The sequence below is a fragment of the Xiphophorus couchianus genome, chromosome 20, assembly GCF_001444195.1.
Source record: "Xiphophorus couchianus chromosome 20, X_couchianus-1.0, whole genome shotgun sequence".
NCBI lineage: Eukaryota > Metazoa > Chordata > Actinopteri > Cyprinodontiformes > Poeciliidae > Xiphophorus > Xiphophorus couchianus.
The window spans coordinates 15,359,950-15,385,081 of NC_040247.1; the positions used below are offsets into that span (position 1 = coordinate 15,359,950).

Below are 25,132 nucleotides of genomic sequence, written 5' to 3' on the forward strand. Positions count from 1 at the left end.
ATGCGTCAGTTTCATCTGAATGATAATAATGAAAAAAATAGAATCAATCAAAATCCTTTAGCCCATAAGTTTGTTTTTGCATCATTACAAAATGTGAAAAAGCTAAGTGTTATGAATATTTCTGCAAAGCTCTCTCCCGTGAGAGGCAGCGCATATTTATACATTATTGCTTAAATCTGATAAACTTATCTGTGTGAATGGAGACGATGCCTGGGGTAAAACTGTGTGTTACTGTAATTATTAGTCATTCATCAGGTATGAAAACACTCCTGTCAAAGTCATGTAATCACACTTCTGACATGTCAAACTCACGTTTCTGTTTTGGGACACTGCTGCAGCACCATCTTGTGGCTCATGCTAAGCACAACCTTTAAGTTAGGTAACCATTTAGGTAAGCCCATAACACCAGCTCCCACAGCAAGGCAATCCAAAGACCCACACCAGTCCTCCCAAAAGATAGTTTCTCTCTCAGCAGGATTGCAGACACTCCTTGCAAACTGGGCCATTTCCTGGAAAAGAAAGCCTCACGGGCTGCTGAGGAGCGCGGCAAGTGGGAGACCAAAAAAGAGTTCATCTTGAGTGTGGCTGGTGCTATTATTGGACTTGGTAATGTGTGGAGATTTCCATATCTTTGCTACAAAAATGGTGGGGGTGAGTATTTTTACTTACTAGTCTTCTAGTAAAAGATTAGAAGACTAGTTGGATAGTCATGCAAAAAATATATTTAAAAAAGTTGTTCAAAAAACAAATTTACAGGCTAGTCATAAAAGACTGGATGTGTTTTCCTAGCCAAGTTAAAGCAATGAGCACTCAACTTTTTAACTTTTACTGAAAACTGAAAACTTGTATTAGGTTTCAGACCATTCAGACATTTAAGACACATGATATACTCGGTGGGTAATCATTTAACTGGAAAATTGTATAAAATCATCTTCACAAAATTAGAATATGAGTTCTGATAAGCTTGTATCAGATTAAATTAGTCCTTTTGAAAAGCAAGAATTTAACATACTTTTCACTAAGCTAGCTTGTTTTCATAGCTGTAAGCAAAATATCATCATAATTCAAATCAATAAAGCCTTTGAAACATTAGCTTTTGTGTAATTATGTACAATTTATTTCACTTTGTGAATCAAGTCGATAAAATAATTAAGTTGTCAATAATATTTTGGTAACACTTTATATGAAGGGGTGTGTATAAGACTGACATGAGACTGTCATAAGCATGCATAACACGTTTCACGGATAAAGGAATCTTCATAAATGTTTATGATTGTTGTCATGAAGTGTCACATGGCAAATAATGACACTTTTAATGCAAAGGTGCACTAAATATTTCATTAAAAGGGTCAGCTTTGCATTATTCAGTAAATAGTAAAACTTTTAATGGAAAACTTCTTTATAAATTGCATGAAAAGTCAATTAAGAAGGTAAACTTTGCATTAAAAGTGTTACTAATATTTTGATTAAAGAATTTGACTTACATAGAATGTAGGTAATTTGGGCATTTAAATTAGACTATTACTGATCCCTTTTTTACTCACACACTTTTAAAGAGGATATAAGCAAATTTAACTTAATAAGATGTTTAAATTTGGTTTCAGTCCTGAATATGATGGAATGTGGTTTTATCTGAGGCCATGACCTCTAAACCAGTGTCGGCATGTCTAGTATTTCATTCAGTACAAAGGTGAGTTCATTTTGCAAGATGAAAACACTCATCATTTCCTTTGAATTTGGTTTGAATAAATTTAAAGCTCATCAAACACTTCCCTTGTAGGTATTACAACTAACATGCTGCATATCTAACCCAACATCTCTAGGTAAACCCGACATTAAAGTTAACAGTTCATGAAGTAATAAATAAGTTTTAATATCGACATAACTGTCTGTTTGTGGAGTAAATAATTTGTAATGTAAATAGTTAACTTGGCCTTATTGGACAGAACTGGCTTTTTCTTTTTAAAAAATGTCCTAAGAGATATTTGTTGTTATTTGGTGCAATATAAAGAAGTTGAATTAAATTGTGGTGAGGCTGAAAGTCACTCTTGATGTTTTCATTCTGCAAACTAGACAAAACAGTATGCATTCAAAGATTATGAACAAAACAGGATTGTATTTTCAACGGGACTCAGCTTCCAGAGAGACAGACTTTTCTGTTGGTCTAATTGGGAAATTCTGACTGTTTGCTGCTCTGAACAGCCGAGGTTAGCTACTTATATCAATGTGTTGCATTCCTCCCTGGTAATGGGATCTCAGGGTTCTGAAAAAAAAACAGTGGGAGTGCTTTTGATCAGCGCTTAGTTTTGTCTGCAGGCACCGCACACCACACCACAGGCTGCTGTGTTCTTTTCAAAACTTAAGTACAGTTTTTGATGGTATACTTAATTCAAAGGTCTGTTTGGTAAGAGTGTTACATAGTCTAATGTCACTTGCAGGCGCATTCTTCATCCCTTACTTCCTCTTCCTCATCACCTGCGGCGTTCCTCTGTTTGTCTTGGAAACATCACTGGGCCAGTACACCAGTCAGGGAGGAATCATGTGCTGGAGAAAGATCTGCCCCTTGTTTGAAGGTGAATAACCTGCAAGATCAAATATAAAATTAAGACTATAAATTTAATAAAAAATGATTTGTTATTTCCAGGTATGGGATATGCCAGCCAGATGATCATTTTCTATGGAAACATCAGCTATGTTGTGATCTTAGCGTGGGCATTCCTCTACTTCTTCTTCTCGTTCTCCGGAAAGCTGCCATGGGCCAACTGCAATAACACATGGAATACAGGTACATTATTTTAATTAAGCAAAAATACCCCCATATACCTCCTTAAAAGTAAGTGACTTTATTACTTCATGATCATCTACAAAACTATTTTATTTCATTGCATAAAGGATAACGGCCTTTTATAGGAAGTTTAAACTAAACCAAATCCACATCTCATGTTGCAAAATCGATATTGATAAGCCTACATGTTTAACAAAGATCTGATATATTTCAGATCGTTGTGTGGAATTAGACAACTATAATACCACTGCTAACTGGACCTCATCTGTGAATGCGTCATCGTCATCTGTTATAGAGTTTTGGCAGTAAGTGTTTATAAATATGGGACTAACTTTAAGTTGAAATTAGTCACAGATCAACAGTGATTTGAAGGCGATGGACAACAACAACCTCCATCTTTCACTGGATGACTGTTGTGAGCTCCCTATGATCCTGAACAGGACAAGGAGGGTTTGGACGGATGGACGGATGGATGGATGGACGGATGGATGGATGGATGGACGGATGGATGGATGGACGGATGGATGGATGGATGGATGGATGGATGGATGGATGGATGGATGGATGGATGGATGTGGGTCTCCACAGGAACAATATCTATGAACTTTGCAGTGCTGCACATTTCCATTTGAGGTATATCTCTCTAGAAGTCACTGATTATTTATTATAAATATGGTGGTAATTAGTCTTAATTTTGACAGAAAACGTCATTTAGTTTTAATCAGGCTTTCAATAGAATTTAGTATAATTTCAGTCACACTTTTGACATCTGTACTGATTTCAGGTTAGTCAAATTTATTCAGCTAAATCCTACAATAAATAATAAGTCATAGAGGAAACCTTTTTGGAAAGCCTCTTGGGAAAATATTTTTTTTTAATTTAAAGTAAAACAGAAATAAGGCTGATATAATCAAAACAAGAGTAACACATCCAAACACAGATTACCAATGAACAAAACTACAGACCCAGATCCTGACCACGGTAAAGTAAAAGATAAAGCTAGTTGATTGCAAATAATTTTTAAAGATGTTTACTCAAACAAATGTTTTCATACATGGGATTCATTTCTTAGCCTGTGCAATGTCACCTTTTCTCTTTTCAGTCAGCTTTACTTCAGTCAGTGAAATTTTTCACCTGATTGTTGGGGTAAAAGAAAAACTGACCTATAGTCAGTTCAAATTATCCACATGCTCATTGTCCCCTAGCTCTTGGATGCCAAGTTTATTTATAAAGCCACACAGGCCATGTGTCACTTTTTCTTCTACTTTCCAGTTTTGTACTCATTTGTGTGGGTCTTTCACAAAAAATTCCTGTGAAAAAAATTTGAGTTTGTGTTTTTTGCAAAACACATACGATGAAAGACCTTATGGCTTATTTTACCAGGTCATGATCAACAGCAGTATACGTATCACATGGACCATTACTGGAAAAGATCATGGACCAAGACTAACCTCAGTTTAAATAAATAAACATGTCTAGCTAAATAGAAATAACACAAAACTATGATCCACTTTACCATTTTTGAATGCTGAGATGTTTTAAGATGTCATTAATCCCCTTTGGGACTGACTCTTTCCCAATAATAATAGTCAAATATAGCTAACACAAATAATCTGGTTATAACAACAACAGATATTATTTACTTCTAAGTTATTAACTTAGTAGTAAGTATAATGAAACCCTTTGCTCAATATGAAAACACCATGAAACTAAACTTAACAATTTTGTTCCGCATCATATTGCAAGATAACGACAGCTTTCACTTTCATCACTTTTATCTTTTTTTTAAATTAAATTGTCTGACTTAAGCATTTTTACAAAAGTTAACTTGATGTAGTCATCTGTGTAGATCGAGTGAATAGATCCACAACAGTCTCAAACCTGCTGATTTGGGGTTATTATGCAGGTTTAATTACATTACTACCGTCCCCCTGCAGAGAGAAGCAGCAAAGCTGTCTGGCTTAGAATCAATTAATATTTCCCTTTACTACCCTTTAGACAAATAAACAAAGTCTTCATTTGCTCTTGTTGCAGCTGTAGAAGTGATATTCTTTTTCTGTGTCACCAATTAGAATTGCTGCATCTAAAACACCAAAAACTGACATAATCAACAAGCATATTTGAAAACTATCAAGCTAAGATATAAAACATTTTTGTAGTTATAATCAAAGAAATGGAAACAAATCGTCCATCATTGCAACTTGCCTCTAATCGGAACTAGACACCCAATAATCTGATTCAGATAATTCAGATATAAGAGCTAAAATAAAATGAGTAAAAAAAAGTAAACATCATCTATTTAAAAAGTTTGCCTTTAAAAATGGTTACCTGAAAGTCTGGCTCATTGGAAGCTTTTATTGTTTGATCCTGTACATTTCCTTTGCAAAGTAATTTTTCCAGATTATGTTGAGTTTGAGCATGCATAGATCTGTAAATATTTGTTTATCAATATTGACCTCACATACTTTTTGCAGGCGACGGGTGTTAAACATTTCCACGGGTATAGAGGCAATCGGAAACATTCGCTGGGACCTTTCATTGTGCCTTTTTCTGTCCTGGGTCATCTGCTACTTCTGTGTGTGGAAGGGAGTGAGATCCACAGGGAAGGTAAGACTGAAATAAATTAATGTGCATCATATGTGACGCAGGCTTTAATCTGAATGGACACCTTTCATTCAGACAGAAGATAATTGAATGATATTTTAAGTGTCATCACTTCTCACAATTAATCTGAAGGATGAATACTTCCATTTGAAGGCTCTAACCAGTACCTGCTAAGTACAGAATACTGAAAACAAAAAATCAAAAATAAATAAACTTTTGGACAAAGGAGGATCGATTCACTCTTGGACAACTAAATCCCTCCCGGCCTCCCATTTTGTATTTATGCATGGGCATTTCATCTTTTCCATTAACAATTGTTTTTTCTTGGATAAGTATTTTTACACATCATGGAAAACGATGGTAATGGAGTGGAATGATTTAGTTCACTGTGTACCCATTCATTGTAATTATTTTGTGAAGGTGTTTGGAGCTCAAATTGAAGGTAAAGGTAGTTTGACACGTTATCAACCAGAATACAACACACAGCAGAGCTATCGGAATGTATTTCACAAAGAAAATGTGGATGTATCTCGTAAGATACATCCAGTAAGGATGTATCTTGCACTGATCAAGCACTGTAGGCTTGATCTGAGTCAAGCCTACAGTGCTTGACTCAGATCCAACAGTATTTTTCCTCAGTGCTTGTGGATCAAATTACATTAGTTGACACTTGAACTCTTAGAGATCATTGGCGCCTCTAAGGTAACCTGAAGCTAATTCTTCTGTCACACATGAATAGATATGTTTTGTAATGCTCAAAGAGGAGGTGTGTAAATAGAAAATAAAACAGTGGGAGTTTTGCTACTAATTCAACATTTGACATCTGCTGATTTGTTGGATAACATCTTGTCTCATCAGTTTAGAAACTGTATTTATGAATTTCCAAGCTGCCAAAGGTGTGAAATTTCAAAATTTGGTGGTCTCCTCTGATTGCATTCATTTATTACAGATGTTTTTAGGGGGGTTTTCTGTTTGTTTTTTATGCAGGCTACATACTTCACTGCCACATTCCCTTTTGTTTTATTGGTGGTGCTGTTCTTCAGAGGAATGACACTTCCTGGAGCATTGCATGGTATCAAATACTACCTATACCCTAATCCTTCACGACTCGCTGACCCACAGGTACAAATGCATCTACAGTTAAGCAAATAACCAGAAATTTTACAGTCATTGTGCTTTATTTAAATTATTATTATTTGCATATTTTAATTGAATTTCTGTATAAAGTCAAGACTGATACTAAACATCCACATGTCCAAATATGTCAGAAAAACACAACGGCTGTTGCCATGTCCTAAATTTTGACATGGCTGTACATCTCACTAGCATTTAATATTTTTGCACGAGTAAATATGGTACATTATTAAAAAAAATTTATTTTGACTTCTTTAGGTCTGGATGGATGCTGGTACACAAATATTTTATTCCTATGCCATTTGCTTGGGGTACATGACCACATTTGGAAGCTACAACAAATACAACAACAACTGTTACAGGTGAGGGAATGATGGACATATTATTTTACATAAGTAAAAAGCTTTTATTTGAAAATAAAAGTTTGAAGTTATTCTAATTCAATTCTCTACAAAAAAGATACAAGTTGCTTGTTGTATTTCAAAACCTTTTCTGTGCAAATTCTTGGTGCTTTATTTAACATAACTTTTATGTTTTATAATTTTCTTGATTTTATACAAATAAGAATCTTTTTATGAGAATTCTTCCAGAACATTTGTGAGGTCAGACACTGATGCTGGACATGATGGCCTCACTGCCAGTCTCATCTCTAATTCATCTCAACAATGTTCTATAATGTTGAGGTCAAGACCCTAGACAGACAAATCAAGTTCCTCCACATTAAATGTGTTATTTTGCCTCCTAATAGACTTTGTTTTGTGCTCCATATGCAGTGATATTGGAACAGTCCAGGATTTTTTGGTTTTCTGCAGTTTAAGAGTTTCTTTCACCGGAACTAAGACCTGAGCCCAACTCATAAACAACCTTCATCATGGTTTTGTCATAATATCACACATATTGTTTCACAAATATTTAAGAAGCCTTTGGGTTTATAAAAACATGTGACCATAGATGGGATTGTAACACCTGAATTCAATGTATGGAGGGGAAAAAGTGTCTGAAAGATTCACTAGTTTACCATCAAGAGATTATTTATTTAGCTGACTATTTATTGCTGTAATTAATCAAAATGGCATGTAAAATTATTAAACTGAGAACCAATAGTAACCACACTGGCACCAAACTCATAGTCATAACTGGGCAGCAAATAGGGGTGTATGCTCTGAGCACACATTAGTTAGTTTTTAGCTAGCTTCTACACTAGCTAACTAAAAATAACAGCTTCATAAATTCAACAAGACAAAAAGAGTTTTACTTGGCATTCTCTGCACTATAATAAGTCATCCCAATTGTTTACTTCGGTGAAGATGTCTGTGCTGTGACACAATAATCACGAATAACAGCAAATAATTGTAATATTTCATCTGATTTGCAGAGACTCCTTCCATCTTTGCTTGCTGAACAGTGGGACCAGCATAGTGTCTGGATTTGCAATTTTCTCCGTTCTGGGCTATATGTCAACAAAACAGGGAGTTGACATTTCTGCAGTTGCTGAATCAGGTACAGATGCTCCAGGCCAGCATGAATGCTTGTAAACTGCCTCTTCTTTTCTCCAGAAATTGACCTTATTTTCCTTTTAAATGACACTGTGATTGATAAAAGAGGATCGCTAGATGTTTATAAGTTATTTGTTACTACATTTAATTTAGTACATTGCAGATATGGCTATGGCTTTGGACAGCAGTCTACCAATAGTATGTAATGTGTTGTTTACAAACAACCATTTCATATGACTAAAGTTTTGGCAACTTGAATGACTTCTTTTGTGTATTTTTTGTAGGTCCTGGACTCGTCTTCATTGTCTATCCTCAAGCCGTAACTCTTCTGCCGTGGCCTCAGGTCTGGTCTGTGTGCTTCTTCTTCATGATCATCTTATTGGGAATTGATGGACAGGTCAGCATAATTATTTCTTTTATAACTTTAAGCTTTGTTCTAAGTTTTACTCTTGCAGTGTCTGTATTAAGCTCCCATTATGTTGCTTCATTGCAGTTTGCAGGGCTTGAAAGCAACATGACATCTTTAACAGATCTTTACCCTTCCTACCTCCGAAAGGGATACCGCAGGGAGCTTCTTCTGTTGCTGTTCTGTATTGTTAGCTCTTTGTTTGGCCTGTTTTTGGTCACAGAGGTGAGTTCTTGGACATCATTTTAAAGATGAGCAATAAATCCACAATAATTACAGCCATAAGGCTTAGTTCACATAAGCTTTGTTCCATCTGATGCGATGAATTTGATCGACTCTCAGGATATCATAAAAGAAAATGCCATGCAGTCTGTGAGAAAGCTGAAGCTCGAGCATCATTGGACCTTCACAGAGGACAATGATCCAACGCTTCATTTAAAAATACATCCTGGATACTATAGAGAATGATTCTGCCTGACTTCAACTTTTCCAAAAAGTTAAAGTCAGGCAAGTTAGATGCAGAACAATTCAGACTTCTTAAAAATTGTCATAACACTAAAAGGATTCTCTCCTGTGTAGCAAAAATGCTTACCATAAAAATGTTGAACAGTTTTAAAACTGTTAGCAAATAAACAGCATTTTTTAATCTTTTTTAATTCGTTTATTGCAAACAACTGCTTGACTCTTTTTAGTTGCAACTGTAACTGTTAAAACTTGTTTCACAAAATGGGGGGGGAAAAAATGCACTAAACCTCAATTGTTGTCTGTCTTATTTTTAGGCTGGTGCATACATTCTGCAGATCTTTGATCATTATGTTTGTAGCGGCCCAACTCTCCTTCTAATGGCAATCTTCCAGTCAGTGATCATCGGATGGATTTATGGTAAGGCAGGTTTTAGTTCAATGAAGTTGCAGTAACATTTAGACTCTCAAAATGTCTTGTAAAAGACCACATGCAATTTTTAAAAACAATTTAACTTTATGATCTCTGTCCCAGTTGGTTAAGCAGCCTTGCAAAACTAGTCTGGCTGTCAATGACAAATGTGTTTTAACTTGTTTTAATCTTGATATGCAGGGTAAGCATTGGCAGTCAGGCCTGTCACCTGGTCCTAAGGGACACATCATGGATCCTGTTACTCTAATATCTGCTTGCCTTCTTTTTTGTTAAGACTCTATTTTCAGCCTGCTTTAAACACAATTTTTGTTAACTAAGCCCTCTCTCATGATGTATAGACCAACAATTTAGTCTGTTGTGCTTTAGCTCTCTTTGCATACAGCTAAATCTTTAGTATATCTTATTAAATTAGTTTTCCTTTACACATACGTTTGTGACTGAAACTTTATGTAAGCAAAGACACTGAAATGTGTCTTTTACCTTCTCAGCAAATGTGGATTATTGGCACATTTTATGAAAGTTAATTCCCAACTTTAGACATGACTGAATGCCATTCTTTCTTTTAAACAGTGCTTTGCAAATGTAATCATAACCCTTGAGATTTTCTACAGTTTGTCCTTTAGCAAATGTCAAAATTATATATTGAGGTTTTATGTGACGAACACCTAAGTATGCTATGTTTGTTAGGTGGAAGAAGAAGAGGACATGGGTGTCTGATTTTTATTTTTGCTTAAAACAAAGCTGAAAGTCATTTGAAGTATATTTGCTACCAGCCTTGGTCATCTAGGTTGATGCAGGTTTATCAGGTTACCCAACTTTCTCTGCTAATGCAGAGTTGCATCTCTGTAGAGTTGCTTCTCTGCAGAAGAAAACCATTCCCACCACCTGGGTGTTCAAATTTGTCTCATTCTCTGCTGTTCTCTGCTGCAGATGGTGTGCAGCCTTTGTACACTTTTTTCTTTTAGTAAAGCGACATATCTTTGTTCTAGGTGCTGGGCGCTTTAGTGACAACATCGAAGACATGATTGGTTACAAACCTCTGCCGCTGTTCAAATACTGTTGGCTCTACATCACCCCTCTTGTTTGCAGTGTAAGAGGCCAAATAGGTGTAGTCTGTATGGTTAATCTTTCACTTTGATTCAAACAATTTATTTTTTATTTTCTCTTCCTGTCAAGGCAACTCTTGTATTTTTGCTCCTGAGATACACGCCAATGAAGTTCAACAACACATATGTGTATCCCTGGTGGACTTACTGGATTGGCTGGTTTCTGGCCATGTCATCGCTGTCCATGATCCCAATTACCATGATCTTCAAGCTGGCTAAAGAAAAAGGCTCTCTCTGGCAGGTCAGTAGATAATAAAGCATTCAAAGTTTTTAACATTATTGAAGTCTGTTATTTAGTGTATGTCTGGAGGCTCTAGGGAGAATTTATCACATTATTTATATTTTCTTCAGCGATTTAAGAAAACCTCCAAGCCTGCAGATGACCTTCCAGGAATGGCGGAATAGCCCTAGAATAAGAGTGTAAAGACACGATAAACATATAGAGACCACAATACATAACTACCCACACCTAACTATAACTGCTTGCTGTCTTGCTCAGGCATTTTGGATAAATGAGGCTTAATTACATTAACATGCACATTGGGAGTAGAGAAGGACCTGCAAAAATGAATCAAAATATTGCAGTATAGCACCTTTCTGCAGAGCTGTGAGGGTGTGTTCACAATGTATTCGTATTGCAGGATGCAACTATTGTAGAACAATAGAAAAATAGCTTTTGTCTCATTTGTTTGCATTCAACTCTCCTTTTCCTGGAGGTAAAGTTTGAATGTTGAGTTTACAGACTGTAGGAATTATAAATTAGAGTACACCAACAATTAAGTCTGTTTTTTTGAATGTTTTTTTAAATAAACAACACAAAATCTAAAGACACATTTGTAAGAAAAGTTACTTTGTTAGTTGAGAGAGTGGGCCATGAAAAACTTTCCAAATCCTGCCTTTGCCAAACAGCTTTTGGAGGAGGCAGTGTGATAGTTTTTCATATTTTTATTTCTGCTTCTCAGCCAACACATATATTTTTATTTCAAATGAGTTATTTAAAAAGAAATAAACAAGCTGTAAATGGGATACAATTTAGAAGAATTGTTACAAGAACGAAATAACTGACCAAACACAAATATTCTTAATTTTGAGGATAGTTTGTCTTGTGGAGGTTGTTTAGTTTAAATATGTGGCATTTGTTATTATTTTAGAAATGTTTCTTTTTAAAATCAGTTGATTTGTATTTAGTATTGAATATTTAAAGTAGAACTTATTTAAATCAATAATGAAATGAAATTAAAACACTTTCAAAGCAGAGGTTGAGTTAAGCAATGATTCAACAATTGTACAAGAGAAATAGAGAACAATTAAGCTTCACAGCAACTCCATCGTTGAGTGACCAACCTGAATAATATACATAATTTATTGTGATTTTTTTAAAACAGAGGACCTCAAAGGTTACCACATTCCTCTAAAACATACAAAAACTTATTTTATTTACCTTTTACAAAAGGTTCCATCAACAAAACATTGATACTTTTTCTTATTGAGTAAAACTAAGCCTCTTTTTTGTTATTTAAGCACACAGTTCTCAAAATTAATCACATCTCTGTTTTCACTTTACTTTTAAAGTTAGTCTTTGTTTCCTTTTACAGCCTGGAGAATAAATTTAAGTCTACATATTCCAATATGCATTAGTCTTTTTGGTTCCTTATTTTGCCTCAGAGGTTTTCTGTTGTGCAAGTCTTTATCCTTCATATTTGACCATGGGAACATGCTTCTTGAGATTAGGTGCTTATGATTTAATTTATTCAGCGAAACAAAGACTCAGGATGGTCCAATTTGGCTGCAGGGTAGCAATTTACCACTAAAACAATATGTGGAACCTCATACGCCAAGATGGCGGTGTACGCAGTTGCAGCGGCTCATTGCTCTCTCGTTTTAAATTTCATTGTCCTTGTGACAATGACAATAAAGATTTATCTTATCTATCTTATACCATTTTGTCAAAGGAAACTTTTTTAGTACAAATGCATATAGCTTTACAGTAACTTTATCTCTTAATGTAGAGGAAGGGCATTAAAGCTGTTTTATATTGTTGTAGTATCACTAGTATTTACATCACAATGCTGAAATGTGTAAAGAAAAACATTCAAAGTCAAAGCTAATAAGATTTTTCTGGAAAAGGCCATTCTAAACTTAGATTTGGGAAGAAAATATATTTTAATGACTTTGTGGTGCTAAATTTGTGTATTACATTTGAGAAGAGCCATATCAGGCATTTTATTCTGATTGTGGCCAAACCAAACTGTTATGATGTGATTTTTATCCATTGGCAGGCAAGACAGTATACTATAAAGACATTTTTGACCACTGCTAATTTGATATGACTACTTATAATGGCTTTTATCTGACTTTTTTTTTTACATGAGATATATATATTTTATGCACTATATGAACCAAGTAAACATGTTTTACGACTTTTAAGAAGCTACAAAATAACTTTTACAGAGCCTTATATCTTTTTTGGCACAAAATATTTTTTAAACTGTAATAAAGCCTTTTCTCTGTATGGCTGTAAAGTTGTACAATAAAATACTTTCTGGGGTAAGATAACTTTGTTCATTGTTATTGTGTGTGTCTTTGTAGAGTGAGTGACAGTTCAGTTTTTTTTAAAAAGAAAAAAAAACATAAAATGACCAAAGATGAAAAAAGCACTTGTTTATGAAAAATGTTTAATGTTAAAAAACATAAAGGCTTGCAAATATAACAGGCACACAGTACAGATAGTCAGTCATGCATATCTGAAGCACATATGCAGACAGCATGATCTCAAGTTGGAAATTTTCTAACAAATTAAATCAATTAAGGGATACTTTTCCCCCACTTCATGTCGAACAGATAAAGCTGTTCACATATCGTCCACTGTGGGACAATATGTGAACAGCTATCATCGTCTCATCAAGTCTCTGATTTTATTCTGGCCTGGTGAATCCATCTTTTGCCTCCTCCCGCAAGTCCTTTGACAGCACTTTGGTGGTTGAGTTTCAAAGAAAGAAATGTGTTCATTTCTTTTTAAGAAAAATAATATTGCATAGGAGGGATTTATTTATATTTTTTAATGGAGATGGTGAATAGCTGCGCCAAACAGCAAAGTGCTTAATTTACTAATTTATGTAAATTGATAATGGGTGGTCTGACCAGGAACAGATGTTTGTAACTTTGAATATTTCTTTGATTTTTATAGTATATTTGGTTTTAAGTCATTAGTACAAATATACATTATACATTGGTGCAATGTGTTTTTTCCCTGATGCTAAACTAACTCAAAATTATTTGATTGTATTTGTTTCAGTGGATGTAAAATTTTTAAAAAATTGCTTTTCTAAGTGGCACGATCATGAGTGACAGAGTTAATTTTACACATAGGAAATTCCATTTCTTCATCTAAGAAATGTCTAGTTAGTTAAAAAAAACAACTCAGAGATGTTTAAGTACTAATGAGCTTAAATGCTTCCTGACTTTCATAAAAAGAAAGACATCCATGAGTTTCCCAGAGGACAGCTGATGTAGATAAATGTCAATGGGGATGAGAATATACAATTCATTTGGTTTCTTTAAAAGCTGGTGAAAACATGTCAAATGATTCTGTTGCGTTGACATAGAGGGAATATTATGTTTTAATTTTTCTTGCTATTGGTAATTGGCAATCTCTAAGCATTAACACTGCAAGGACAAAAAATAAAAACTTTTGTGAAGTTTTAATATTTATTTTCCAAAGCAATAAAAAAATACAAATTAAAAAGAGTCTAATTAGGTAAAGTGACTCTGACAATTTTAATATCATCGACCGAACGATCTTGACTGTTTGTCTCCACCAGCCCAATCCGGTTTAGCACTCCCATGCCTTGGCACACTCTTCCAAAAATACTATGCTTCCCGTCCAGCCACTGCGTGGGTCCGAGGGTGAGGAAGAACTGACTTCCGTTGGTGTCTGGTCCCGCGTTGGCCATGGCCAGAATTCCAGCGCCTGGAACAAAAAAAAAAAGAAAAGAGGTGATTTTCTGATGTTCACAGATACAGATATCTTAACAGAAAAACCAATGCACTTTTGGGCAGTCACAAGATAAATTATAGCAAAAAAAAAAAGACATTTATTGATTTAAAATTCTAAATTAAATATTGAATGTGGATAAAATCCACCTATGTGTTGACATATTTTTGTCCCTGAGATTACCTGTAAATTTCAGGTCCGGGTGAAGTTCATCCTCAAACTGTTTACCATAAATGGAGGCACCGCCTCGACCTACAGGTCAAAACAAAGATCAGTAGCTGCAGATTTAGCCAACCAACCAACCAAAATAAAAATCACATACATCACTTCAACATTTACTAAAAATATAGCAAACATACATTTTAAAATAAATTGAGCCTAACAGCAGCACCATAATCTGACACTTTAAATTTAGAAAAATAAAATAATGAATTTGATTGCCTGTATTTGGTGGATTAAAAAAATCCTACATTATAAAATATCAGATTTTATGTGAAAAGCTCACACAAAACCTATGCACAAAATTTTTTGCATAAGGCTAACTCTGGTGCCAGGTGCCTCTTTTCATGGCGCTAAATGAACTCCACTATTTGATTGAATTTAAGGTTTCAGTTGGTGTAGAGTTTTTAAAAAACAGGCTTCTGTACTGAGCTCCCTGACTCTCTAAGAGATGAAAACATATTGAGCTAAACCAGCAGTCATAAGCTGCAAGTGGCTCTTTAGATCCTCCACTGTGGCTCTCAAACTGTTTTTTTTACCAACATTGTTAAAGAGAATCTTTTAAAATCTTCTCAGCGATCTTTTAAAGTGCTATGATAAAAAAATAAAAACTACTTAGCAGTTCATTTATTGTTAAGAGTAATGAATACATTTGTGAAGTAATTATTTTGTGTTTATGCTGCAAACTATGTTTTTTCTTTTTTTTTTACATAATTTTCTTTTAAATTTTAACATTCTGCTAACAGAAAAGTTATTTATCTTGCAATGTAAACATTTGATTTGATTTTAAAACCCAAAAATATAAGTAAACTCTCTTTTGGCTTAAAAGTCAAAACAAACATACTATTGTAGATAATGTAACAATTAGATATTTTATTTTATAGATACATTTTGCATTTTGTGGCACTGAACATATTTTGTTTAGTTGGAGCAAAGACATAAATGGCTGCTGACCCCTGATCTACATCATTGCACTGTATTTCTGGCTGCATGTTTTGGGTTGTTGTGTTGAAATGTAACCCAACCCTTCACCTTCAACTCTTTCAGGTGTTGTGTTCAACATGATGTTTCACTGTTTCTCCAATAAAAGCCGTCTTTGCTCAACCTGTCAGCTGAGGAAGATAACAGGATGACCAATCCTTGGTAGTTTTTTGTTCTTGTTTACTGCATTGATTCTTGGGTTTCATGATACGGTTTGTCCACTAATTCTCCCGAAAAACTTTTTACAATTGTCTGTATTTGTACTTAAATTAGATTATCGACTGGTAGTGACTCTCTGAATTAGCTAACTTCTTAATGGACCTGGCAGAACTGGATTTTAATTAGGAGCATCAGAATAATGGAGGTTAAAGGTTAAAGCACTCCAAACGTTTTAAGTTATTTGTAAAGAGACGTGCATAATTTCCTTCCTTCCTTTAGGCTGCTTTGTGTTAAATCAAAGGGGGATCCTACCTGTTCCTGTAGGATCCCCCGCCTGCACCATGAAGTCTTTGATAATCCGGTGAAACTTGGTGTTGTTGTAGTAGCCTCTCCTGCCCAGCTCTGCGAAGTTCTTGCAGGTTTTTGGGGCATGGTTCCAGTAAAGCTCCACCAGAACCGTCCCCATCCTTAAAAACACATCATCGTTGCCATTAGTGTCGATCTGTTAAAAGGAGAACACGCTCTGCAGCACCACCTCGTAGTGAAAATATGAAGTTATGATATTAACATAGGTACGCTAATTTTTCAATTGGATTCAGAAGCACGTCTCCGTGCACACAAAAATTAAAGCTAGCAAGTTTAGCATGCAGTGTTTTCATACTGACGTGGTCTCCAAAGCCACGGTGGGCGGCTGCCATGTGTCTGGAGGTATCCCGGACATTATAACGGCACACAGCAGGATACAAGTCCAAGAAACCCAAACAAACCAGTTGGACAAAACAAATGAACAAACTATCGAAGCTGGTTGTTCATTCAAACCGATCTTGGAGCGGCTTTTAGTCTTCTTCTTTCAGTTCCTGTCGAGTCCTCTTGATGTTTAAAGTCTACTGTCCTCTGGTGGTAAAAGTCATACACAAACACATGTTTATTTTTCTTCTTCCTCGTCTTCTTCTTCTGGAGGAAGGCGGTTGGCAAACAGCTATTCAGTGTACATTACCGCCACCAACTGGTGAGGAGTTTTAGTTAGCGTGGTAATGTTATTCAAATTCGCTTAAAAAAAACTACCATTCTTCTACTCAGGGGTGTCGTTATTATTAAAAATGCTACCAACGCTGCTTCAGATAAAACAATTGATTATTCAAACAAGTCCAGGAATGTTTTCTTATTTCAAATCTTTGATGCACCAGTGACTTGATCAGTGTCTTGTGTATTAAAAAGACACAAGACACTGTGTTTATTGTGACTCTGCACCTTTTCGTGCAGAGTCCAGAAATAACTAAGGTTGTGTTGCACACAGTTGTGCTGTTGGATAGAAGTTCAGAGAAGATACTTTGCTTTCAGATTTTTTTTGTGCTCCTCTGCTTATTGGGTAACACGTTGATTTGAAAATTTTGCTGAAATGTGTCCTTGTCATTTTGAGTGACCCTTGTTCTTGTCACTCCTGTCAAGGTAAAACAGGAGTTTCTTTAATCATCTATAGATTATGTATAGTCTTACAATTAAATATCTGAAACAGTTCTTCATTCGTTAAGATACTGAAAAATAAATGTAAAAAAAACCTTGAAGTTTGCTTAAATAAAGAAATGTAAGTAAAATTAATTTATGTATCATTAGTTACTATTATTATTATTAATTAGTATTATTATATTATTTTTACATCCCTTGTTAAAACAGTTTAAATGTTCCAGTTTTTTGTTTTACTTAGAGTAAATCTATGTGTAAGGTTTCTATATTCTCTATTTTTCTGCATGAGTCAATTATTTCTGCTGTATTTTGCAGATGTGTAGGCAGCCTGCCATCCTGCCTGATGTCAGCTCTGGATCATGAAAGAAAGTTTTGTATTTAAAGTCCCTTTGGCTTCCAGAGAAGCCAAATTCACACCGGAGTTTTATCGTGGATTTCACAGTACAGTATCTATAGATTTTTAATGGCTTCACAAAACTTACTTTAACGCTTAATACAGGGAGTAAGAAACATAATATTTTCTCTAAAATTGTAGCTGTTCACTATACCTCACAATTACTCTTTGCACTCACAGTTAATATTTCTTGAGAAATGGACTAGATACTCAGAGACTTCCATTGTTGAGGATATGAAACCATAAGATTGCAAAGACTAGTCTCTTTTGTGTCAAGAATTAAGCTGCAGGATTTTTTTTTAATTACTGCATGCAGAATCTAATGACCTAGATTGGATTGACATGTTATCACAAATTTCAAACATCAAAATGAAAACACTAAGCCTAATTGCGACGTATCAGATTATTTAAACTATTGAAACAGTGTCATCTAGTGGCTGCTCATGATTTAACAAGTTGGGAACCTTTCACATAGTCAGGTTAGTTTTGATAGTTTTTTCTTTCCCTTAATAACTGAAGTCATCCTTTGAAGACTGCTTTTTAGTCTGACTACATGTTCACAGTTTTTGTTAGCATCTATTGGCATTGGCAGGGGCATTTTTCATTCCTTATGGACTTTTTCTTGTTACCTGTGGAATTCCCATGTTCATACTGGAAACATCACTGGGTGAACCTTGTGACCATCCCCGTTTGCTACATCTTTACTGACCTGTTCCATATATAAAATTATTTTTTTTAAGGTTTTGTTGGCTCCAGTGGCCTTTATTTTGCAGTTGTCAGACAAAAAGGTTTTATGAGAGAGGGGGAAGACATGCGATAAAGGTCTTTGGCTGGACTCTAACCCCAGAGAGTGTGGCGGTCTAAGGCCTCCATACTTGTGTTGCTCTTTGCCGCCGCACCCTGCCGGACCCCATAAAAGGATTTTAGCTAGATATTTAGGTTAGGAGCATAATGTTCTGCTGCTTCATGTTTTCAGAGCACGATTCATGTAACTTATAGAAAGCTGTTTTTGTAAAAGGGAGCTGTTTACAATGTAGACCTGGAAGACCAAAAATGTCCTTCACTTTTTGTTGGAATATGTTTTTCTGACAGACATCAGTTGACAGACATCAATGCCAGACCTTTGTTTTCCTGCTGCTTTGTGAGCAAAGTTTTGATTGATACTCACCATGAAATACATCTTGTAGTTTTTCTCTGCTTGCCAGTGGTATATAGGGATGTAATGAAAAGGGATATCATGATATATTATTTGCAGAGTGGCTATGGAGTGACAGGAGTTCTGTTTTAAACTTTCATGATGACTTGGCTGAAATTCAGATCTATAAACCCAAGCTTTCTAAAAGCAACTACACCCTTCACAGTCTCCAGTTCTCTGGCAGATGGGCTAAGTTCATTATTCTGCCATCCATGTGACTCATCAGCTGAACAAGCTTAATCCAATTAAAGTAGCAGTTTGTCTGTTGGCTCTCCTAAGCTTGCAGCTAGGTCAGGATATTTTTGAGTACTCCAGGTAGAGGAAGAGGTTCAGTAATTATTATTACCTACTGATAACTTCATTTAAATCTTTTTGTTTGTTTCAGTATTAACAAGTGTACCTGTGTCTCATCTTCAGGTGTGCACCATGTCTATTATTAAGATTCACGCCAGAGAGATCTTTGATTCTCGTGGAAACCCCACAGTGGAGGTTGATCTTTACACTGACAAAGGTAGGCCTGCACACTTGACTTCAATACGTTTTTGTTCCAGGATTTCAGAGTGTAAATTGAATTGACAATGCATTCTTATAATGATAAACTATAATTGAACTTTGGGTGTCTTCCAGTTTCTCACCCGTCATTTAGGTGAACTCCCCCAAAGCACTTTAATTGCTTTACCAACAAACTGCTTGCAAACCTTTCAGGAAAAGTTGGAAAATATTGCCTTTGTGCTAAACGTCTATAGACTTTCAACCTGTGCTGAATAATGCAAAGAAATCTGGAAACAATGACTGAACATCTGTCTGTTTCTGGAAACTAAACAATTGTCTAGAAACTTGTTAAGCAGCAACCTGACTTTATATAATATTGCTGCTTTTCCACACTTTATGCACATTGTAGTGTCACCACCATTACCATGTAGCCTGCTAAACTTGAATATAGTACCAGTGTGGCTCAGTTAAAAAATTAAATCTTCTGGAGGGAAAATGTAGCTTTTTGAGTTGTTTACTCATTGTGTTTGGTGTTCTTGCTCCTCTGGATGATTTCCAGGTCTGTTTCGTGCTGCTGTTCCCAGCGGTGCTTCTACTGGGATCTATGAAGCTCTGGAGCTGAGAGACAATGACAAGTCTCGCTTCCTGGGAAAAGGTTTGTGTGTCATTATTGTTGTTTAATGCTGGAAACAACTCGCTGAATTTGTTCCTTTGCCTAAAATGTTAACAGGCTTTATTTCCATCATTGTTTAAATATTTACATCTATTTCAAGTATCTGCGTGCTCCCTCTCATTCATGTTCTTTGTTGTCTCTGCTATTTGACAGATGCACTGCATTTTAAATTAAAGACAATGTTTTCATGTCCATTTGATAACTGTCAGGTTTGACACCTATTAAAGACAAATTGAACAAACACAGAAAAGACAAGAGAGTTAGCTTCTTTTGATCTCGCGAGGAGAACGGACAGAGATGTGTTTACAGTTACAAATCTCCAACCGCTCTGAAACACATTTGTCCGCTCCTCTCTTTTTATTATTTTCAGAGTCCCTATCACAGAGAGCACTGCAGCTCTAAAGGGGTGGGGACAAAACATTTAGTTGCAGTGCTAATGACAATCACTAACTAAACACATGTTATCTTGCATTAAAACACAGAGTAAAAACAGAACAGGTCGTATATCTTCAAGGCGACGATTCTTCAGCTATCTAACAGTTCAAAGGAAGAAGAAGTCCTGCTGAGCAATAAACCCCGTGAGCACGGTTATCACTGCTTCTCTTCAGGGAGGCCCTCTTGTGAAGAAGGAGATAAAGTAGATCAAACAATACAGAAACAGTCTTTATGTTGAAGGAAAAGAAAACAATCAAGGAACATCATATAAGTAACACTTATTGTTATAAATTAAACAACAAATATATGATAATATATACATTTCACCTAACAATAACAAAAGAATTATGCAATAAATACTATCTCATTAGAAACTTTGTTTTGCAATTATTTATACATCGGTGCGTGGTGAATGGAGAGCAAAATAGGATATTAATCAGACAATTGAAGGCATAATAAACCCTCCAAACCAGCAGGGGCCCCCTAGTTGCACTGGAACTGTATTTTGTACAAACATAAATTAGTTGGTTATCAAGGAAGAATTCTTGATGTTGAAAATGTTCCACTTTATTCCATGTAGTTGGACAGTAAAAACTTTCTATCTTTTTAAAATATTTTATTATACCTTATACGTTGGTTCTTTTACACATTCCTGCAGTGGACATGCACCTTTAGTCAAGCTGTAGTAGTTGATGCTAGCTGGAAAGCCCCCAAATCAAATTATTTTAATGTACAATATTGGATCGGCTCTGGCATCAATACAGGGTGGATTTTTTTGACTCCGATTAACTTCTCTATTAAACTAAAACATTGTCACTCATACATTTGGTGCAAATTAGGGGCATTAAAGGTGTAATGTGTTCTGTAGTTTGTCCCTTTGAGTGACTTGTGCATTATGCAGTGAGAGCATAATTAACTCCTCATTACAGGCGTCTCCCAGGCTGTTGAACACATTAATTCAACTATTGCCCCTGCACTTGTCAGTGAGGTAAGACAGCAGTTATGTTCCCAGTATTTGATTTGTCTTCACTGATGTAAATCAGATGTGTGATACTTCCTGTTTCCTCAGGATGTATCTGTGGTTGATCAAGAGAAAATTGACCAGATGATGATCGATTTGGACGGCACCGAGAACAAATGTAAGAATCCATCTCTGTGTACCTTCACCTATCACTATCTTCAATTTCTTGTTCAATTTTAGCTGGAATCTCATGTGTATAAAATTTGTGCATTTTGTTGTCTTACTGCTATGCTTTCACTAATAATCTAAATGCATGAATTTGATTAAACCTTTTAATTTCTTGTAGCCAAATTTGGTGCAAACGCCATCCTCGGTGTTTCTCTGGCTGTTTGCAAAGCTGGCGCTGCAGAAAAAGACGTTCCCCTGTACCGCCACATTGCTGACCTGGCAGGTAACCCTGAGGTCATCTTGCCTGTGCCGGTGAGACTTTTCATTAAACAGCAAACACACATTCACAGGTTTCCTCTCATTCAGTTAACCACAGGCTTCGTGTCTCTTCTGTTTTCCTCCACCACCAGGCCTTCAATGTGATCAACGGCGGCTCTCATGCTGGTAACAAGCTCGCCATGCAGGAGTTCATGATCCTGCCCATTGGTGCCAGCACCTTCAAGAAAGCCATGCGTATCGGCGCAGAGGTTTACCACAACCTGAAAAATGTCATCAAGAAGAAATATGGACAGGATGCCACGAATGTGGGCGACGAAGGCGGCTTTGCTCCAAACATATTGGAAAATAAGGAGGGTGGGCATTCTTACTATTGATACTATCCCAACAGGTTTTTGACAAAGTGCAACTACAGAAACATGTGACTAACATAGATCTACATACAATTCAGTTCCCTGAAGACTTTCATGATCACATTTGTCATTTTAATAGCAAAAAGCAACAGAAAAATCACAACAGCATGTTGACAGTGAAATGTTTCATTTTTCCCACATGTGCTTGCGTTTTGCTGTGAAACCCTGAAGCTCTGGAGCTCCTGAAGGAGGCCATTACTAAAGCCGGGTACACAGAGGAGGTCGTGATCGGCATGGACGTAGCTGCGTCCGAGTTCTACCGGGACGGAAAATACGACCTGGACTTCAAGTCGCCTGACGACCCGAGCCGCTACATCACACCAGATGAGCTGGCTGATCTCTACAGGAGCTTTGTGAAGGATTATCCAGGTATGTAACTTTTTACACATTGATTGATTAATTATTTAACAACAAGATGATTGAGGATAAACAGTGCCATGCAATCTGTTCATGCCCCTTGACATGACTTGGTTGTAGTTGTAACATGACATTTTCTCTTTTGTCATGTTACAACTACAACCTCTATTGTACTTAAGGGTGATTTTATGTGACACACAAATGCAAATTATTGCATAACTAGAAAATAAGGAGCTCAAAAGTGTGTCATGCATTCATTTTTGGCCCACTTTGTTCTGATACCCCTACAGAAAATCCACTACAACCAGACAACTTTAGAGGTTACCTGTTAAAGTTTCTACAGTCCTTTTTCTACAAAAAGGTGGAAGGTGTTCTTGTTAGATCGGATCAAATTTTAACTTTCTGGCCTACAGTGGACCCTAACCTATTTATTATTCAAGAATTTACCCATTTGCTGATTTTTTCTGTGGAACTTAAAATCAAATTATCTAGAGAAAACTTACCTATTTGAAGATCTTTCTTTATTAGTGCATAAAATATTAGGAAGAAAAGCTTTGGAAGCTAAAACACCTAAGCACATTACTTGATTGGCTAATTTAGGAGCCATTATATATTTTAGTAGCACTGAAACTAACTGAGGTGATTCAGCTACATGTGACAAAAAGCCTAAATTTTAATATTGAAAAAGGTTTCAAAAGCTTATGGATATGGGGTGTTATTTGTACTATCACACACTATGTGTCTAATGAAAACCTGTTTATTCAGTGGTGTCTATTGAGGATCCGTTCGACCAGGACGACTGGGCAGCCTGGACTAACTTCACAGAGAGTACAGACATCCAGGTTGTTGGAGATGATTTAACTGTAACAAATCCCAGCCGCATCTGCAAGGCGGTGGAGGAAAAGGCCTGCAACTGTCTGCTGCTCAAAGTCAATCAGATTGGAACAGTTACAGAGTCAATGAGGGCGTAAGTCGACATCAGTTCACCCCAGAGTTACCAGTATGATGGTGACATTCCAACGAAATGTCTCTGCACCCTGCAGGTGTAAGATGGCCCAGGAGAGCGGTTGGGGTGTGATGGTGAGCCACCGCTCCGGGGAAACTGAGGACACCTTCATAGCTGATCTGGTGGTCGGACTGTGCACAGGACAGGTAATATGCAGAGCAATGTTCAGGCTTTAAATAAACATATATTCATGCAAACAGATAATATCCATGATGAACTTTCACCTTTTTGGAATGGATAATAAGTTACAGACTTGAAGCTGGTCATCAGCAGTCAATCATGTGTCTGGGAAACATACATTAGAACTAAAACTAAAAAAAAAAACTAAATGTTTTTATCTTATCCAGATCAAGACGGGGGCTCCTTGTCGTTCTGAGCGCTTGGCTAAGTACAACCAGATCCTGAGGTGAACTCAGTTTTTCATTGAAAAACATAATGATTTCTGTTACTTGGTCAAAATAAGTTATTTCACTCTCTTCTTTTGTAGTAATAATTGCTTACAACTACATTGAACTAAGAATTAGACTGAAAACTTTCTAAATACAATACCTTGCAAAAGTGTTTGCAAGTGTTACCCACTAACTATAATTGGAGTCTCTCTGCCAGTTGTTCTGTCATATTAAACACAAAAACCACTAAATTTTACATTTGTATGATGGCATTATAAAGTTAAAGAGCAATAAATATATTTTGCAAAATACTCTATTGTATCATTTAGAATATCTAACGCTGCAGTTTGAACAGCCAGTTCAGAAATGTTTTAATGTTTGCTGCTTTAGAACACCCTGCTTTTTTCCCTCTCTCTGGCAGAATTGAGGAGGAGTTGGGGGACAAGGCTCAGTTTGCTGGGAAAAACTTCAGGAGTCCTGTGATTGAGTGAATGAGACATTTACTGGTGAATGCAAAAATGTGTGCGAACACTTCAGTTTAACGATTAGATGAGTAGAAGTCCTTCTCTCTGTACATAAAAACTACCATCCATGTCAGCCATGAGCTCTGATGAGGGAAATAATAGCTCTGATTGTAGTACAATATTGTTTTGACCACAAACGCCTGCACTTTGGAGAGGAAGATAATAAAGTTTTGTTAGTGAAAAAAATACCTTGAAATTTTGTGTCATTTTTCTCTTTTTGTCATTGAGGTTTTCAATGCATGTTGGAACCATGAGTTTAAATCCCAGATTAGACCTTTCTGTTCTTCCTGTTCATACCTGCTAACTGTTAACTGGAGAAAACATGTTTGCTGGTGATCTTTCTATGCCCTGCATGCTCTTTTTATTTATGTACAAGTAGATGGAGGGAGGAAACAGTAATATACGGTAAGTCATGCTATCAAGTCACTTCTGTGAGCCTTTCTGATAAAGTTTTTACTTAAAGGAGTGTTTTCTTAGATCTTACACCAACTTTGTTTCTTTGCATGATAAAGTATTGAGTAGTTAAAGTTCAAACAGGAGTTGAGCACATTTTACATTGAGTTTGGTTTACAGAGTAACATGATACAGCCAATCAGTCTCACATCAA

General features: G+C 36.1%; 3 protein-coding genes across 4 annotated transcripts; 2 read left to right on the forward strand and 1 right to left on the reverse strand.

The window, feature by feature from the left end:
• LOC114135453 (sodium- and chloride-dependent GABA transporter 2-like) lies at positions 1-12,351 on the forward strand. Its single transcript, XM_028002759.1, has 15 exons — positions 1-4; positions 397-651; positions 2,439-2,573; positions 2,645-2,785; positions 3,000-3,090; positions 5,260-5,392; positions 6,377-6,511; positions 6,782-6,885; positions 7,899-8,023; positions 8,304-8,416; positions 8,513-8,650; positions 9,205-9,307; positions 10,309-10,409; positions 10,496-10,666; positions 10,777-12,351. Exons 1-15 carry the CDS (start codon positions 1-3, stop codon positions 10,828-10,830), a joined length of 1,803 nt encoding a protein of 600 aa, XP_027858560.1. The 3' UTR covers positions 10,831-12,351.
• A 1,760-nt stretch (positions 12,352-14,111) lies between these two features.
• ppil1 (peptidylprolyl isomerase (cyclophilin)-like 1) lies at positions 14,112-16,668 on the reverse strand. Its single transcript, XM_028001733.1, has 4 exons — positions 16,444-16,668; positions 16,091-16,245; positions 14,603-14,671; positions 14,112-14,395 (listed from the first exon to the last, which is right to left on the reverse strand). The coding sequence occupies exons 1-4, from the start codon at positions 16,497-16,499 to the stop codon at positions 14,175-14,177; spliced, it is 501 nt and encodes a 166-aa protein (XP_027857534.1). The 5' UTR covers positions 16,500-16,668; the 3' UTR covers positions 14,112-14,174.
• A 2,331-nt stretch (positions 16,669-18,999) lies between these two features.
• On the forward strand, positions 19,000-24,713 carry eno1b (enolase 1b, (alpha)). Of its 2 annotated transcripts, none has more exons than XM_028001846.1 (12): positions 19,000-19,158; positions 19,249-19,342; positions 19,883-19,978; positions 21,361-21,419; positions 21,501-21,570; positions 21,739-21,872; positions 21,971-22,193; positions 22,421-22,618; positions 23,372-23,573; positions 23,650-23,758; positions 23,960-24,018; positions 24,423-24,713. In XM_028001846.1, the coding sequence occupies exons 2-12, from the start codon at positions 19,258-19,260 to the stop codon at positions 24,490-24,492; spliced, it is 1,305 nt and encodes a 434-aa protein (XP_027857647.1). In that variant the 5' UTR covers positions 19,000-19,158; positions 19,249-19,257; the 3' UTR covers positions 24,493-24,713. The 2 variants fall into 2 exon arrangements, with proteins under 2 accessions (XP_027857647.1, XP_027857646.1); XM_028001845.1 differs by having other exon boundaries at positions 19,000-19,146.
• Positions 24,714-25,132: the final 419 nt, after the last annotated feature.